Genomic DNA, 16,807 nt, shown 5'->3' with positions numbered 1-16,807 from the left:
GTAAGAGGGTACTATTGCGTCCTTAACCAGGAACGCTGCTGTCACCATGACGCCAAACCTTAAATTTGTAGCAGGAAGAGTTGTCGTCCTCTCATGAGAGCATCGTTTAGGTTGTGCTTTTAATTTCCTGAATGTCAACAACTCTAAGACACATTTTGCCCCATGTTTTATCATCCCTGAAGTTGAGGGTCACCTTATCATCAGTGGCATATCCTAAGTAATTCACGGCATTTCTTTCTTTCTTAGCTGTATGTAAAATAACAGTATGTCCTATTCCTTGGTGTCTTAGAAATACTGACGCGTGTTAAATCGTTCCTTTATATTGATATTGAAGTTGATAGGTTAATTTGTCATTTGAAAGTATTTCAGATATAAAAACTTATACTCTTTAGAGACATGTAGTGAAAGGAATCCCACGCTGCTCAGACCTCCTTTCCTGCGTCATTGTATGAGTAGCACTGCAAGATCCAGACCTCACTCCATTTCCTGCAGAGCAGAGAAGAATTTTTAAGTGGCTCATCTTTTCAAATGCACTTTTTAAAATTCGTCTTTGTGCCAATTATTATCAGGCCAGATTCTGGTTTAAGTAAGGCATTTTGCCTGAATTTGAGCCCCAAGAGCCACGAGTGAATAAAAATACATTCAAATTGTCTAAGTGGGCTGGCATTTCGTGGTTTTGATTTGCATGTCAGATAATTGGGCTCCCTTAAATTTTCCCTAGATTTCTGTCATCAAGGTATAAGTTCTAATTTAAACTAATTCAAGTGGCTTTTCTTCACAGCAGATCTTGTATCACCAGAATTTTAATGAACTCGCTTCTTTCCCTCCCCGTGCAAGAAAACAGACACAGTGGCATTTCTGTTTGTGAATCCCTCATTAAGCTGCATTTATAACATTTCCTGGGTACTCTGTGGGAAAGCTGGAAAACACACCCCTAAAAAAACCACGGATGTTGACTTGCCAAGTTTCAGCTTTTATATGGCACGTTTAAATATATAAACGTTGTGCTTTGAAGAATGGTTGATAGAAGTTATTTTTATATGGTTTCCAGGTATGCTTTTTGCATGCAAATGCCAAGAAGTGAACCTTCCTTTCACTACTCTTAGGAAAAGGAAGAAGCTTCCATATTAAGCTTATCACAAGCTGTACAATTGTCTAGCCTCTCCTGTTCCCTATCCCTATAAGAATAAGAATTGTAAGGCCAAGGCGAGCTGACACTAGACCAAGATCATAGGTGAGTGTCAGGGTGGGTTTCAAGGGAAGGGAGGTGATCTCACAGGTGTTCTGTGGACGTCAGAGACTAGCATTATTGAACAGAAAACACGTGGAGAAGGCTTTCTTAGTAAGGAGGAGAAGGGAGTATTTGTTTTCCTCTAGGTATAAGCCAAGGAGCAGCCCAGAAGGGTTGATCATGATGTCATGAGGTGAAAATACATAAACAAATAAATACTTATTTAATTGTAGTTGTCTTTTGAGGCTTGAGAGTCCTACCCCTGGAGCCATAGGTAGTGTCTTCATACCTTACACACATGCTTCTCAAAGCTTACTGTATACACAGATCACCAGGAGATCTTGTTGAAAAGCCCTCTCTGAATCAGTAGACCTGAGGAAGAGAGTCTGAAAAATCTGCATTTCTAGCAAGCTCCCAGATGAGGCTGTGCTGCTGCTGGTCTGTGATCCACACTTTGAGCCGCGAAAGTTTAAAATATCAAGGCATGTTCTTGACTTTCAGAGCTTGCAGACTGGTTGAACGAGGCTTCAAGGATAAAAATAATAGGAAGCAGGTTATTAAGTGAGTCACAGAGTGCAGAATGGTATGTGCCGGGCCATTGGTTCTCAGACTCGAATCCTCTGGGGAGCTTGGAGAAATACTATGCCTGAGTGCCACCCCTAGAGATCCTGATTCATTTGTTTTAGGGCACAGTCTGGACATTAGGATTTTTAAAAATCTCCCCCTGTGCTTATACCAAGCAGCCACAGGTAAGAACCTCTGGCTTAGATCTGCCACATTAGATATTACATATTTGCCATCGTGTATTACTTTCTTTGAGGTGGGTGATTCTTGACATTAAAAGGGGGTCTTTGTATTGACAGAGGAAGGAAACCAACACTCCAGACCATAAAACCACTTGGAGTTTGGAGAAGAGAAAAAAGGGGTGACCTGTAGTCTCAGGGATGGCTTCTGAGAAGAGCAAGGATTGCAGTGAACTTGGAAGACTGGACAGGTGTCAATAGGCCTGGACATTTGGGAAGCTTGAACCAGGGCCTGGACATCATAATGAACATGTCAGCTGGCTGTGGGCATGATTAGAAGGTTGGCCAGCAGAGAGGGCAGATGCCCTTAAATGGCAGGCTGAGGGGTGGCACTTAAGAAGCAGTGGCAATGCGTTACAGTGATGAGAGATTATGGTCATGACAGATTACAGTGATGACAAATTACGGTACCCCACCTGCCCGATGGCGCTGACTACATCGGTGTGTCCATTGAACATCACTAGCACGCTCCCATATAGTGTAACGCACTGGCTATGAGGTTCGGATCCAGAGCCAGATGGCCTGAGTTCGAATTCCTTTTCCACTGCTCTTAGAGATGTGGTCTTGGGTAGATAGATTTCTCTCTCTCTGTCTCAGTTGCCTCACCTGTAAACCAGAGAGCTAAAAGGCAGCACCAGCTTCACAGAGTTCTTGTGCTATTAGAATAGCTCCTGGTTTTTAATAAATGCTTAATGAACGGTAACGCTAACTATCATGTTATCTGGAACCTCACTATTTTGTGCATTTACAAACACTTAAGGCTTGGGCGTCACTACTTTCTGCCTTTCTGTCCATGAGAGAGCAACCTATGAAGGCAATGTGACACAAGAGAGAACCCTCCTACCTTAACCGTGGCAGTGTCGAAAGGCAAAGCCCACCCGTACAGGCCTGATCCGACTGGCAGCAGGAAGGTGACATCGGTTCTGGAACAGAGAGAGGCTGAGGGCAAAAAAGACACAGACGTGGGAAGGTGACCCGCTCCCACGAGGCCGGGGAGAATTGGGGAGTATGGGAGGTGATCGTGTGTTTTCAGGTAGTGAGGGGGAGGCCTGGATGAGCTGTGGCAGCAGCGATGGACTGAATTCTTGTCTTAAAGTCTTGATCCAGTGAAGACTCCGATGCAAGGTTGAGCGTGGAGCTATGGGGAGTGAGGACTAAGGGGATTGGCAGGAGAACCGCAGAGTGGGAAGCAGTAGGAGCTTCTAAAATGCATACTTGAGTGCAGCGATGCATGGTTGCCCTTGCGATTCTCCTCCGACCCTTTGGGTTTTCTCCCGAAACTTCTGTGCCATCAGTTTGCATACCTAGATAAAGCTTTTGATTCTTGTACCCCACGTGGAAACTGCACAAGATCATATTGGGAGTGGAAAGTGAGTTTTCAAAAGAGTGGAGAACCAAAAACAAGAACATATTTATGATAATTTCTGTTTTGAAAGAGCAAACATTTAGTGATATTTGGGAATTTAATGTTTTGGTTTCATTCGGGTTTTTCTCTTCTTGTGCGATAACTGAATTGGGGGCGGTGAAAGGAGGATTCGTTATTTTTTCTAGTGCTTGTCTACTGACATTTTTGGCTTCAACCAAAACAGAATACCAGAGGGAGATTAGAAGAGATTTATATTACTAACAATGTAAGACTTCCAGTTTTTTCATTGCTTGTCTGGAATATTTAGTAGAGTTACATGCTCTTTTCTTCAAAAACACTCAAGATAGATCCCCCTCCTTTGATTTAGGGATGTAAGGAGATAGGGGATGAGAATGAAAGGCAAATCAAATTGGACAAGGCATGTTGAACCCAGGCACTCGCAATAGAACCAAAGCACCATAGCAGGGCCGGGGTTTGGGTGAGAAGAGGGAGGCATAAAGTGCCATCCCGGAGCCCGAAGCCAAAGGCAAAATGTGTACACTGGCCCCAGATGGAAGCAAACCCATCAGTAATGCTTTGGAAATATACCTCTTTGCTCATATTATTTTTCAACCGAGAGAACAACTATGTTTGACAATTTCTCCTAACCAAGTAACAGTCCTAAATAAGTTTTTAATTAAGTTGACCTGAAGGAAATAATATAATTCTCTCTGGGCATAAATAAAGCATTTAAATCTAATATAATGTTGTGAGTGCGAATGTGCCAACTTTTCCATTTTTCGCTATTTTTCAACTGCTTTAGTGTTCTGCAAAAAAACCTAACCATTAAAAATTACATAGAGCCAAACATACCTCCATGGTCTACGTAGATGGTATACAAAGTTAAGTAGAGCATTTTCCTTACTATATTCTGGAAATAAGATCAAAATAAATAAATTTAACTGCACTTGGGGAGAAAGCCAATATGAATGAACCAAACTATGAGTGTACATTTTAAAATTTCATTGTATTTAATTCTGTTAGTGGCCTTCACAAAGATTTTACTGAAATTGGCCACCACAATAGCAAAACTGGTGGCCAGCCAATCAAAACCATGGAAGAAGACTCATAGTCATCTCAAAGGATAACATTGTAAAACTGAAAAGTAATTGTTTTATTGAACTAGATTCACCTCCCAGTGGAAAAAAAATCCACCTTTTTCATAATGGAGGAGTGTTAGGCTTTCTCATAATTCCAAGGCATCACATTCAAATGATCAAGTATCATGGAGCTACTTTTAATCTTTCAAAGACTGTCGTTGAAAATGTCTTCTTTCACAAAACCTTACAAAATGGACTGTAATTTAGGTTTTCCTTTCACTAGGATTTGTAAAGTCAAAAAGTTCTCAGGAAATTTTCAGAGAATAAGAAATGAGACTTTGTCAGTATAGTATAATAGCAATGAATCCTATTGATTGGCAGGAGCTGTGGCCTCAATTGCCATTCTGTTCCAGCGACTAGGAAATTAATGAAACATTAACCCCCACCCTTCCCCACCCACTCTGTTCAAGAAAGCCTTTTCAGCCAGACAATTTCAGGAAAAATGTATGCAGAAGAAAGAATTCCATAATGAGAAATTCTAAAAAGTCTGAATGTGCCTTCTACGAAAAGCCAATTTAAACTGGAGGGAGAATTGATCACATCACCTCTTTCTTCCAACGCCTTTACTATGATTCACAGCTTCTCTTGAACTTGGAAAATATTACCTTGAAGGTGTTTTATCAGGCATACTGGTTAAAAAAAAAGAGAGAGAAAGAGAGTAAAGTGGCATTGTTTTCTCTCCCGCTGTCATAAATGCCCTCATGGGCCACAGCTATTGGGAGGGAATGACTAAGAGCTAAAAATGAGGGGAGTTCTGGGTAAGTTCCGGGTAAGTGCTAATGTCCAGCGTGCTGGCCTCTTCTCCTGGTGAGGAGTTTGGCTCTGTGTCAGCTTCTCTTTGGAGCAGGGTGCCTTTGTCCTTAGGAGTCTGCATAAGGGATGCTTTGCTTAGAACTGAACGTGATTAATGGAAAATCCTCCATAAATCCAGAGTGGATTCCTTTCCCTGTCCAATTAATAGTGTCTGAGATGGTTATGTGCTTTGAGTTCCAGCAGACTGAGGTTTATCAGTTGAACGATTAAGCCAAGGATGAAGCCAACACAAGCTTGAAGTCTCCAAGGGGGTTTCTCACTGTGGTAGCTCAGCAAGGGGCTGGGCTGCCACATCCGGTGATTGAACCCGAGTTTTCCATTTATCCACAGAACAAGTTCTGTTCTTCCAGCTGCAGTGCAGGCCTGCCCACGGTACCCTGCCAGCGGCGTGTTTACACCCTGACCTGGAGGGACCAGCCAAGGGTGAGAAAGTGATTCGCTCTCCATGTCCATCTCATGCTTCTTTGGTTAGCTGAGAGTGGCCACGCATGCCGTGGATGGTCCTGGGGTTTTCAGGTCTCGTGGAGAAAACCATCCATCTGTGGAGGCAAACCCATGTCAACTCGCAACCTATGCATTCAACGTTCCCACCCTCAATCCACCAAATCCCAAGACACAGAGAGCCCGCTACATGCTTTCAAACTATTTCTCATCTAGTGGATCACTGGTTAAATCTTTTATGTAAATAAATAGAAATGTTTTGTCATCTGGACTTGCAGCACTGAACTAAAAATTACCTTCAGACAGTTGAACCATCTTTGGGGCGAATGTTAGTGAGGGCAGTGGTGGCCGCTTGTCTATCAGAGATACCCAGAGGAGGGTTCTGGTTTGGCTTTCAGTAGATTTTAATGATAAAGCAATCAATGGAACAGCACTCTTTTAAAAAAAAAATCTCTCAACTGCCTATGTTGTCAGTGAGAGACCCAAGAAGTGAATAAAATAGTTTGGTTTCATCTGCTGCCTGGTGGGCTCTCTCGTGGAAAGGCAGTTCTCCGCCGTGGGTTCTTAGGTGAGCGCAGCCACCACCCTGCTGACCTCAGCCGAGCAAGTGAGGTGGTAGATAGGAAATAGCTTGGGCACTGGAGAGGGCACGGGGTCCCGCTCTAACACGTAGCATTTTACTATTAATTCATTTAAATAATACTGAATACTGTTTATCAAATCAGTTCGAGAAGGGTCTCCAGCCCTACTGCCCCGGCTGCTAGAAAGACACCTTAGGTCCTTGTGTGTTCCGCTCAGCTCTAGACCGTGATCAGGCACCGGAGGAGGTGTTGGCAGTGGCTCAGCTCCATGCCTGCTCCCTGTCCCCTTGACACCTTCGCAGCCCCAGGCAAAGCGCGTTCAGTTGCCCGGATCCGACCGGCTGCAGCTGGCGGGCCTGCCGGCCTCTATGCAGCTGGGGCCCCAGGCGCCTCAAGGTCAGGACCACGGCCCTCAGCCTCTCCGCCAGGTTGGGCGTGGGGGTTCTCAGACTCACGGTTCCCTGGAGCACCCTTCAAAACACCCTTTGTTGGCCCCCCTCCCAGAGGCCCTTGGGACAGCACAGCCAGCTGCGCAGTCGGTGACCCGAGCAGCCGCTCGGGACCTCCACCCGCAGGCGGCCCGCGCTCCGCTTCTCAGTCGGCCGTCAGCACCTGGAAGTTCTTAATACGTTTCCCCCGGGCCCCGCGGGGCCAGCCAGGGCGGTCAGCGTCCCCATGGAGCTGGACAATTTGCATTTCCAGCAAGCCCCCCGGGGCCGAGTCCCCCACCTCGTCCCCTCGCCCCCAGCCCCGGCCCAGTGACGGCGGGCGGCCTTGGCGCTGTGTCCCCACCCCCGCCTGGGGGCTAAGCCAGCGAGGCGTCGCCCGAAGCCCTTGCAGCCCCGCGGGCCCCAGGCCGGAGGCAGGTCACCGACGCGGCCGCTCCGGGCGCGGGGACCTCCCATGCCGAGCCGGGCGCCCGCCGCTCCCGTCCGTGCACCGCACGTTGGCGGAGCCCGCGCCCCCCCGCGCGTGTTCTTTAGGACACGGGGGGGGGGGGGGGGGGGGAGACGCGGGCGGAGTAACTGGGGTCTCAGGAGTGGGAATGCCACCAGCTGTGCAACAGTTCCCGGGGGTGGGGGCAACAAAGCAGTCACCCGGGAGCTCTTCTTGTTGGCCGAGGGCTCTCCGGCTCTCCGGCGGGCTCTCCGGCCGCTGTGCACCGAGCTCCAGCTCCGTGGCTTGCGCCTGCCCCCGGGACACCGCACATTTGCTTTAAAGACCCGGGAAACCCGTCAACTAAACGGAACAACAACGGGCGCTGGCCCAGGCGTGTAACTTCTAGGCCTGGTCGGAACCCTGAGTCCAAGCCGAGCTCCCTGTTTGAAACATTCAGTTCTTACTGTCTTGCTTTCTTTTTTTTTTTTTAATAAAAAAATATGTTATTTATTTATTCATGGGAGACCCAGAGAGAGAGACCCAGGCAGAGGGAGAAGCAGGCTCCATGCAGGGAGCCCGAGGCAGGATTCGATCCCGGGACCCCAGGGTCACCGCCTGAGCCCAAGGCAGATGCTCCACGGCTGAGTCACACCCCCACCCCCCCGCCCCTGCCGGGTGCCCCGGTGTTTCTTGTTTTCATAGCAAAGTTTCCTCAACCAGAGTCAAATTCACAATGACAGACAAGTGTCCATTTGTTCTGCTTTCTGTTTCCCCCACTAGAATTGGGGAGAATTTACCTCCCCCTTTAATTACACGTGGAGGTCAAATAGCATTCCCCCCACCCCCCCGCTGCCCGAAGCAAACTTTCCAGCAGAAAAGTCCTTTTATTTTTCCCTCCTTCACTGGAGGCCTAATGTTTCTGGAAAGTCACCCTCATGGCTGTTGTCTGCCTCTTTCCCATAAGATTGTCATCGGGTTAAAGAGGAGACAAGGAAAGGACTTATTTACTCCACGTGGCTTAGAAATTTCCTCAGCAAGAAGTGCTGGAGCCCCTGGCTGCGTCAGGGACAGGCGAGCCGTATGGCAGAGGCTGGAATGCTTTCCTCGGGGACACTCAGCCCCTGGAGACCCCCCGGAGACCCGGGCCTAGGCTGGGTCCCCATCAGTGCCCACCCCCGGTGCCGCACGCACACAGCCACCTAGTCAGGAACAGATGGCTCCGGCACCTGCTTCCCTGCTTTAGGATCCCCAAGGACTTGTGTCATAGAATTAGACCAGAAGAAAGCACAGACTAGGAAAGAGAAGTGAAGCTGCGTTGGGGGGGCGGGGGGGGACAGAAATGGGTTCTGGGACTTTTAATCTGTGATCATTTCCCTTTAAGATGTCAGGGCCACTGTTTTGAGGAAGGTAGAAAATACAGATGTTCCCAGGTAAGACTTCCAACAGTCTTTTCATGTTCCTGACGTCCTCATGTTCCTGTCCCTCTCACATTTTCACTCTTCTGTTGCTGTGACAACTCGTGCACATGTAAAACGTAGTGGATATGCTAATTAGCCTGTTCTGGATCAATTTGTGAAAGCTCTAGTGCCTTGTAGAGTCATTTCCGGAATATTAGAGTACAGTGGACTCTAGTGATGGTCATAGATTTTTCTTGTGGGCCTCTGCACGCCAAACTGTTATTCCCACCAGAAGCATCATCGTCCTCATCATCATCCTCATCGCCGTCGTCATCATCACGGGAAAGATGGATTTACTCGCATGAAGTATTTGATTTTTTCATACTAAGGATGTGGGTGGGGGAGGAAACGCTCACAAAGCCATCACCAACCTCGTATAAAGTCGCGATCAGAGTTTCAGGTGAATGACTTTAAATTCAGGACACGGAGGGACGCAAGCGAATGACCCACGAGTTGTGCCTCGCTTAACACGTCGTGGGCGTCAGGCTTTAGTTTTCCGAAGCAGCGGGATTGGCGCAGCAAGCAGGCATTTCAGGGCTGCCCCGTGGGGATCGCAGGGATCCGGGTCTGGCCCATCCTCCCCCGCCCTCCGCCTGGAAGGTTCCTGTCACAACTGTTGCCTTTCACTGCCCTCTGCTGGCCTTGCCGTGGAAGCGCTTCCACGTCTTGGCTGTACCAGCCTGCGAACAGCAACCCCGAGGGTCTTTCCGTTGCAGCCCCCCCGTGCCCATGCATTCTCCTCCTGTCATTTGTGTGGTGGTCGTGTGGTTTGCATCTGGTCACCAAGTGTGAACATACTCACGCCCTTGCAATTGTCTCCTTGCACTAGAAGCCCTGACATGTTGCGATCGGAAGTTTCCTTTTCTGTGGGAGGAAGGCACTCATCCACCGACTCCAACAAGGCCTCCAGCGGAGACCTCTCCCCCTATGACAACAACTCCCCAGTGCTGTCTGAGCGCTCCTTGCTGGCTATGCAAGAGGATGTGGCCCCGGGGGGCTCGGAGAAGCTTTACAAAGGGCCGGAGCAGTATGTGCTGGTGAGCCACTTGCCATCGTCGAAATCAAGGGAGAGTTCTCCTGGACCAAGGCTTGGCAAAGGTGAGTGGCCCCCGCAGGCGCTGGCCCGATCACTGACTCCCATTGCAGGTGGCATGGTGCGGGCCCGGGGACCCTCTCTTCATCTCTTCCTCGTGTCACATTTCTGTAACTCTGTGACACCTCCTGAGCCCTGTGTCCCAGGAAGAGGAAGGTGTGGGGTGAGCTCAGTCATGGTCGTGGAGGGTCCCCGCCACCCCGGGCATCTGGGAAGCAGTCTCACGCCCCGAGAGCCTCCTTCCCCGAGCATCTGAGCAACTTGCTGTGTCCTGGCCAGCGAGTTTGGATGCACATTTGCTAGACTAACATGTCACCCAGTTATTGCTGTCACTTTTATAAAGAGAACAAGCTGAACCCACTGTCTAAGGAGACATCGCGTTCCCATGTTCCAAAGAGGCCTCCATGGGCCATGAAGATTTTTTAGCAAAATAAGCGTTCCGTGGTCAGATGCATTAGGAGAACCCTGGGCTAGCCAAGCTAATGGTTTCTCGACTGCACAATTTCTCCAACTCTTTAAAGTGCTAATGGGCACCATTAATTCGCAAAATGGAAGGGAGAGTGTGGTTTGCACTTCTCCCCAAATTTATTTGACCACCGAGTGTTTGGTTCTGCTCTTTCCCTCCACAGAGCAATTCCTTAGTGCCAGGACCGGGCAGGACGCTCTGAGTAATGAGTGGAAGACACAGCACAAAGTCTTGCTCTTTTATCCTGCATGTATAACTTAAGCCAAAGAGACACCCTGAAAGGGCTGTGTTTTTTGCCGGGGTTTGTTTTGTTTTGTTGGTGTCTTAAAATCATAGCATGTTTATTTTTATTTTACAAGGATTCATGTCAAAAAAATAATTCTAAAAACTTGTAAGGAAAATAGTAACCCATGTTCCCTTCGAGCATAAAAATCTATATTTAAAATGTGAAACTTTAAAAAGAAATAAAATAAAATGTGAAACTTTGATTTTTCCTGGTCCTTGTCCGGATGCATCCCTAAGTTTATATATTTGTTTTCAAAGCATAGCTACTTTCGAATGAAGCTTATTTTATGTAAAATCGTATCATTAGCATTTGCCATTTTGCTGACATTCTTCATGGCCACTACATGTTCCCGTTAAATCGGTGCATCATAGATTTCTAACTATTCCCTTTCTGATGTATATAAATGCTCTCTGATTTTTTTCCATTTTTTTAATTGAAGTTCGATTTACCAACGTATTGTATAACACCCAGTGCTCATCTTCAGTGCCCGTCACCCAGTCACCCCATCTCCTCTAATTTTTGCTCTTTTAAATTAGTGACAAATTTCCTGTATCTAATATTCTCTGCAATGACAACAACAACAAAAAGACACTCTGAAGAGAATTTTGGTGTCACATGGCATGTTTGGGTTTCTAAATACAAATTCAAAGAGAGATTATTAGACCACCTACCACTCAGAAAGCTTGATTCTTTCTCCCCAGGATCAGTGTGTTGGCTTCGCAGTTTCTTAGCAGGTAGGCTAAGAAACACATTAGCTCTAATTTATTAGCAGGTACACGAAAGCACGTGTTCGCTCTGTCTGTCTGATTATCTTGGCCAACTTGAATTGAACACTGCGGTCCTCAATTTTGTATCCCAGGAGACATTTGACAATGTCTGGAGGCCTGTGGGGCTGACACAACCCAAGAGGGGGTGCTCCTGGTATGTAGACGGTAAAGCCCAGGCCTGCTGCTCAGCATCCCGCAGCACACAGGACGGCCCCACACAGACAAGGATCCAGCCCCAAATGTCACTGGTACTGGGGCTGAGCAATCCTATCTAACCAGAACCTTCTCCCTGGAAATAACCTCACTCGGAGGGAACTAGAGACAGGCCGTTTTAGGATCCCCTGACCAGAGCACTAGATTTGGAGTCAGTAACCGTGCTGCCACTTTCAATCTGCAGGACCTAATGTGAAAGATTGAGGTTTCTGGAGTCCTGTTTCTTCCTTGGATAAAAACGAAGGAGACAGCTGTATTAATTCTTAGAGTTTGGGGTGCCTGGGCGGCTCAGCGGTTGAGCCTCTGCCTTCGGCCCAGATCCCTGGGGTCCTGGGATCGAGTCCCACGTCGGGCTCCCCGCATGGAGCCTGCTTCTCCCTCTGCCTGTGTCTCTGCCTCTATGTGTGTGTGTGTCTCTCATGAATAAATAGAATATTCTTTAAAAATTCTTAATCAGCTAATCCAGGCAAAGTCCTCAAAACAGAACTTGGCAGGTAGTAAGCGCTCGCCAGTAACCACAACCTGCAGAGCGGTTCTCACCTGCCCCCTCCAGACTGGCCCTGGGGAAGCAGCCGGTAGACGGGCGCGTCAAGCGACACTCATTGCGATCGCCTCATGGGCTCGTCGTGAGGCCTCCGGGAGGCAGAGAGGATGCCCTTGCTCCGTAAACATGTGGGCGAAGACAGGCAGGGATGTGTGTGTGGATGCCAGCAGCGGGGGGTTCCTGAGGGTGGGCTTGACACAGGGACTCTAACCACTTGAGGTCCCTCGGCCTCTTAGCACGGTCGGAGCTGCTGTCCCCCGTCACCACTGTTCGTCCCCCGTCACTGCTCTGACACATGACACGTTTAGTGGTTTCAAACACACACCTTTATTACCTTAGGGCTCTGGACTTCAGAAATCCTAAACAGGTCCACAGGGCTGCGTCCTTTTGGGAGGCTCTAAGGAACAATCTGTTTCCTTGCTTTTTCCAGCTTCTAGAGGCCACCTGTGTTCTTCGGCTCATGGCCCTTCCTCCATCTATAAAGCCAGCAGCGTAACATCTTCTCTTCCACCTCCCCCTTATCAGGACCCTTGTGATTGCCCACCCAGATAATCCAGGATCAACTTCTCATCTTGAGACCCATAATTTTTTTTTAAGATTTTATTTTCTCATGAGAGACAGAGAGAGAGGCAGAGACACAGGCAGAGGGAGAAGCAGGCTCCCCACAGGGAGCCCGATGTGGGACTCGATCCCGGGACCCCGAGATCATCCCCTGAGCTGAAGGCAGACGCTCAACCACTGAGCCACCCAGAGGCCCCTTAAGACCCATAATTTAACCACACCTCTAAAGTCCGTTTGGCATAGAACATCTTTTACGGGTTCTGAGGATCCTGCCACAGACATCTTTGGGGGCCCTTATTCTGGGTACCACACCATTATAGAGAGAGCCTTTCTGTAAATCCCAAATGTAATAAGCTCCCCCCCACCGGAAGGCACGTATGCATCATATCCTGTCTTGTATCCACGACAATCTTGAATGCGGTACTGTGTTACAAAAATATTTGTTTACTGATTTTTGCTCTTTACTTTTCATTGTGAGTGACATACCTCCCTCCGTATACTTTTTCCTAGGTATGTCGGAGGAGCCTTTCAATATCTGGGGAACTTGGCATTCAACATTAAAAAGTGGTTCCAAAGACCCAGGAATGACAGGTGATGTATTATCTTTTAAAGACCATTTATTGCATTTGCTTTTTAAATTAATTTTCTTTAATTTTTGCCTTACTGTCATCTTACGTACTTGTCAAATATTACCTAGGAAATGCTGAAACTAGGGGAGGAAACAGATAAAACTATACTTAGTCTTTCTGCCAAAATACGTCAACCTTTGGCTGTCTTTCACTTCACTTCCTTTGCAAGAGTTTTTAAACGTAGCTACCGTCATTCTGTCCGTGCAACTTTATATTCTCTGTGTAACTTGCATTTCTCAGTTATTTGCCATTATTATTGCTAAGGGCCACGTAGTACTCCAGAGTGCAGATTCATAATTTACAACCCTTTTTTTTTGGTCGTTGTTATAATAAGTTACACTGTCAGGAACCTCTTGCACTTATTTTTTGTTGTGTATCTTCAGTGATTAATAGATTCACAACGTTTTGGAAAGCAAGTCGCAAATCCAGAATAGGGCAGGGGGCCAAAGTTATGCACCTTATCAAGCATCCAGGGGTACAGGTCACCTCGGTGGGCTGGCTTGTGCTCTGCGCGCTGCAGACGGCCGGGCCATCTCACTGGGCCGTGCGTGGCGCTACGGTCCCATCAGTATTGAGGATCATTGGGTTTGCATTTTTGCTAATTTGAAAACAAAATGGGGGGCACCTGGGTGACCCAGTCAGTGAAGTGTTTGCCTTTGGCTCAGGCCGTGATCCCGGGGTCCTGGGATCGAGTCCCACATCGGGCTCCCCCCGCAGGGAGCCTGCCTCTCCCTCTGCCTGTGTCTCTGCCTCTCTCTCTGTGTCCCTCATGAGTAAATAAATGCAATCTTAAAAAAAAAAATCTAGGTTGACAGCCGACCTGTCAGCCTAGACATCTGTACGTGGAGCTGCTCCACGAATCGTGCCTGTAGCCAGAGCGTTGTCATTTCTTTTACTAGGGGATAGTCTACCTTGGGCAATGGCTTGAAGAGTGTCCTGTGCCTTTTCCATTCTGGAAGCTGGCGGTGGAAGGGAATAACAGGACACGGCCCAACAGGGACTCTCTGAACTAACTCCATCTCCCGCCCTTCTCTCTGGCTTCCAGGTTCCTATGGAGACATTTTTGAAAGCAGCTCCCTACGCCCGGGGCCGTGCTCCCTGTCTCAAGGGAACCTGTCCCCGAACTGGCCCCGGTGGCAGGGGAGCCCCCCAGAACTGGAAAGTGGCACGCAGGCCATCCGGAGGACTCAGACCACGGCCACCGTGGGGGGGTGCGGGGCCTGCCCTCCGGGGTCCCGCGTGTGCAGCACGCCCCACATCCGGGGCGGCAGAAGGTCGGAGCAGGCCGCACCCAAGGCAGAGCAGTACTTGACTCTGAGCAGCGCCGAAGACCTCACGGAGAGTGAGCTGGACGTGGCCTGGCTGCAGAGCAGAGCCAAGCCTTCGCACCAGAGACCTCTCGAGAGTGAGAAGCATGACAAGAGGCCTCCTCCTCCTTATCCTGGTCCAGGGAAGCCAGCTTTGGCCTCTTCCCACCAGCCTGCAGAGCCACTGTTGTGGAGGCCTCAGAGGCCCGAAGAAGGTTCCAGAACAGCTTTGGAAGAGGGAAGCCAAACAGCTGAGCGAGAGCATCAGGCCGCTGAGCAGAAACTGAGCAGTGCCTACTCCAGTTCCGCCAGCGACCAGAACAGTAAGACTTTGGGTGAACCCAACTGGCTCGATTGGCAGAGGGAGCGGTGGCAAATCTGGGAGCTCTTATCGACCGACAACCCCGATGCCCTTCCGGAAACGCTGGTATGAGCCCACCCAAGCTCGCGCCCCCACATCCCAAACAGCCTTCTCTCACTCAGTAGGGAAAAAAAGTTGGTGTTGGACAATTGGACACTTAACTTAGCTTTCTTCTTTAACACTTAAAAAAAAAATCACATAGGAGAAACCCAGTTCACTTAAAGATATAGAGCACTCGTACCCTGGCCATTTATAATACAGTTCTATTGCATAGCCAGCCGTAGGACAAAACAAAAACAAAAAAGGATGGTGGTATCCAATCTTATAACTACTCACGTTGGCTCTGTAGAAGATACAACTCTCGCTTCTATATAGCTTAGTCGTATTTATGTGACTTCAGTTTTGACTGTTGTATATTCTGTAACAGATTATGTATGATAATCATATATGTTATATTCACAGAAACAGAAAGAACAATTTTTTTTTAAAATCACTTCACTTATAGTAAGTAACGAGATTCTATAGAATGTTCTAGAATATGCACAAGCAGGTTTCTGTGCTTTTGCCATAGCTTTTTAAGTGAGGACAGCCCTTCCTTCAATGCTTAGGGGAAAACACTAACAAGACAAACAGAACAGAATATGCCAAGCCATATTTTTATATAGTAGTGAGATACAGAAAAACATGTAGTCACCGAACGCTTTTTCGTATTGAATATGTTTTAAGGAAAATGTTAAATTTGATACATTATGGAATATATTTTTAGAGTCTGTTTAGAAAGGATTCAGTTAATCAAACAAGAGAAAGGCCGTGCCTAACAAAGAAAGAATAATTAAGAAGTTCCCATCTTAGATCAAATTCAGTTTTATAGAGACCATATATAATATATATTTATAATGTATAATTTTTATGTATTTTTCAAAACCACAAACTGGAACCCAACTATAAAGTGTTTAAGCATCCAAACAGAGAATTCAAATTACAGAACCAAGTTTTTCCTTTTGCCCCGTAGTCAGTATTACCCAAATTTTATGCGATGCTTTGTGAAGTAAATCATGTTTGGAAAAAAAACTACAGCTTTGTATTGACATCGTGCCAAAAGCTGAGGACTTGTTTTCTTCCGTAATTTTGTGTGTGTATCGTACAATGCTCCTACCAGCCTATCAGCAGTTTCAAGTTTTTCAACCGCAAAACCAATTCTGACCAGCAGGTGGCGATTCGCTTCAGTGTTACGAGATTTTTTTTTTTCCACTTCATAAGGGAATGTGTATTATAGAAAAAGAATTTTTTTTTTAAATGAAACATGTTACTCTTAATTCTCATGTCGACAGTGACATTTTCAGTGGTGTTTCTTAAAGTTCTATCTTGTGCCATGATGAATAAAAAGTTAAACAAAGGCTTTGTTCCCTGGCATTAAATCTTGTGACTGAGGCGCTCCCCACTCGGTTCCAGACGTGCACCTGCTCCCCGCAAGCGCAGGTGCGCTGCAGGGGGACGGAGCACGCGCAGCCGAGAGCTGTGGGCCGCGCGGGGTGTGGGGAGTGCACTGGCGCGCCCGGAACTTCATATGATTGTTCGGTGCAGTGAAGGCTGATTGTCCCTCCGTTGAAACTCAGCGTCCGGGAGGACGCACACAGGCCCTGTAGGGCACGTGGGTCCTGAAGGCCCTAGATGCTTCTTTGTTTCAGGGCCAAGAAAATGAGGTGCAGACGTGGTCTCCCCGGTCTCTTTCTGGGCGCACGAAGGGGCCGCCTTCAGGCTGTGCCGCCGCTGGGGCCCAGGAAGGATTTGCCCACCAGGCCCGGGTTCGCCCCGGGTCTCCCCAGTTCTCCCCGGCTGCCCACACCCGCCCGCGGCCACAGGCTCTACA

The 16,807-nt window shown here is 47.8% G+C and overlaps 1 protein-coding gene across 3 annotated transcripts in view; it reads left to right on the top strand.

The window, feature by feature from the left end:
* The window catches only part of ARHGAP6 (Rho GTPase activating protein 6), a 480,227-nt gene extending 463,894 nt beyond the window's left edge, over window positions 1–16,333 (top strand). For all 3 annotated transcript variants that reach the window (XM_072744663.1, XM_026015284.2, XM_026015285.2), the window contains exons 11-13: window positions 9,540–9,808; window positions 13,151–13,231; window positions 14,315–16,333. In XM_072744663.1, coding sequence (XP_072600764.1) covers window positions 9,540–9,808; window positions 13,151–13,231; window positions 14,315–15,009 — 1,045 coding nt within the window. In that variant the 3' untranslated portion in view covers window positions 15,010–16,333. The remainder of the gene's footprint in view (window positions 1–9,539; window positions 9,809–13,150; window positions 13,232–14,314) is intronic.
* Window positions 16,334–16,807: the final 474 nt, after the last annotated feature.

Source organism: Vulpes vulpes, chromosome X (genome assembly GCF_048418805.1).
Source record: "Vulpes vulpes isolate BD-2025 chromosome X, VulVul3, whole genome shotgun sequence".
Classification (NCBI taxonomy): domain Eukaryota; kingdom Metazoa; phylum Chordata; class Mammalia; order Carnivora; family Canidae; genus Vulpes; species Vulpes vulpes.
This window is presented reverse-complemented; position numbering and strand designations above follow the sequence as displayed.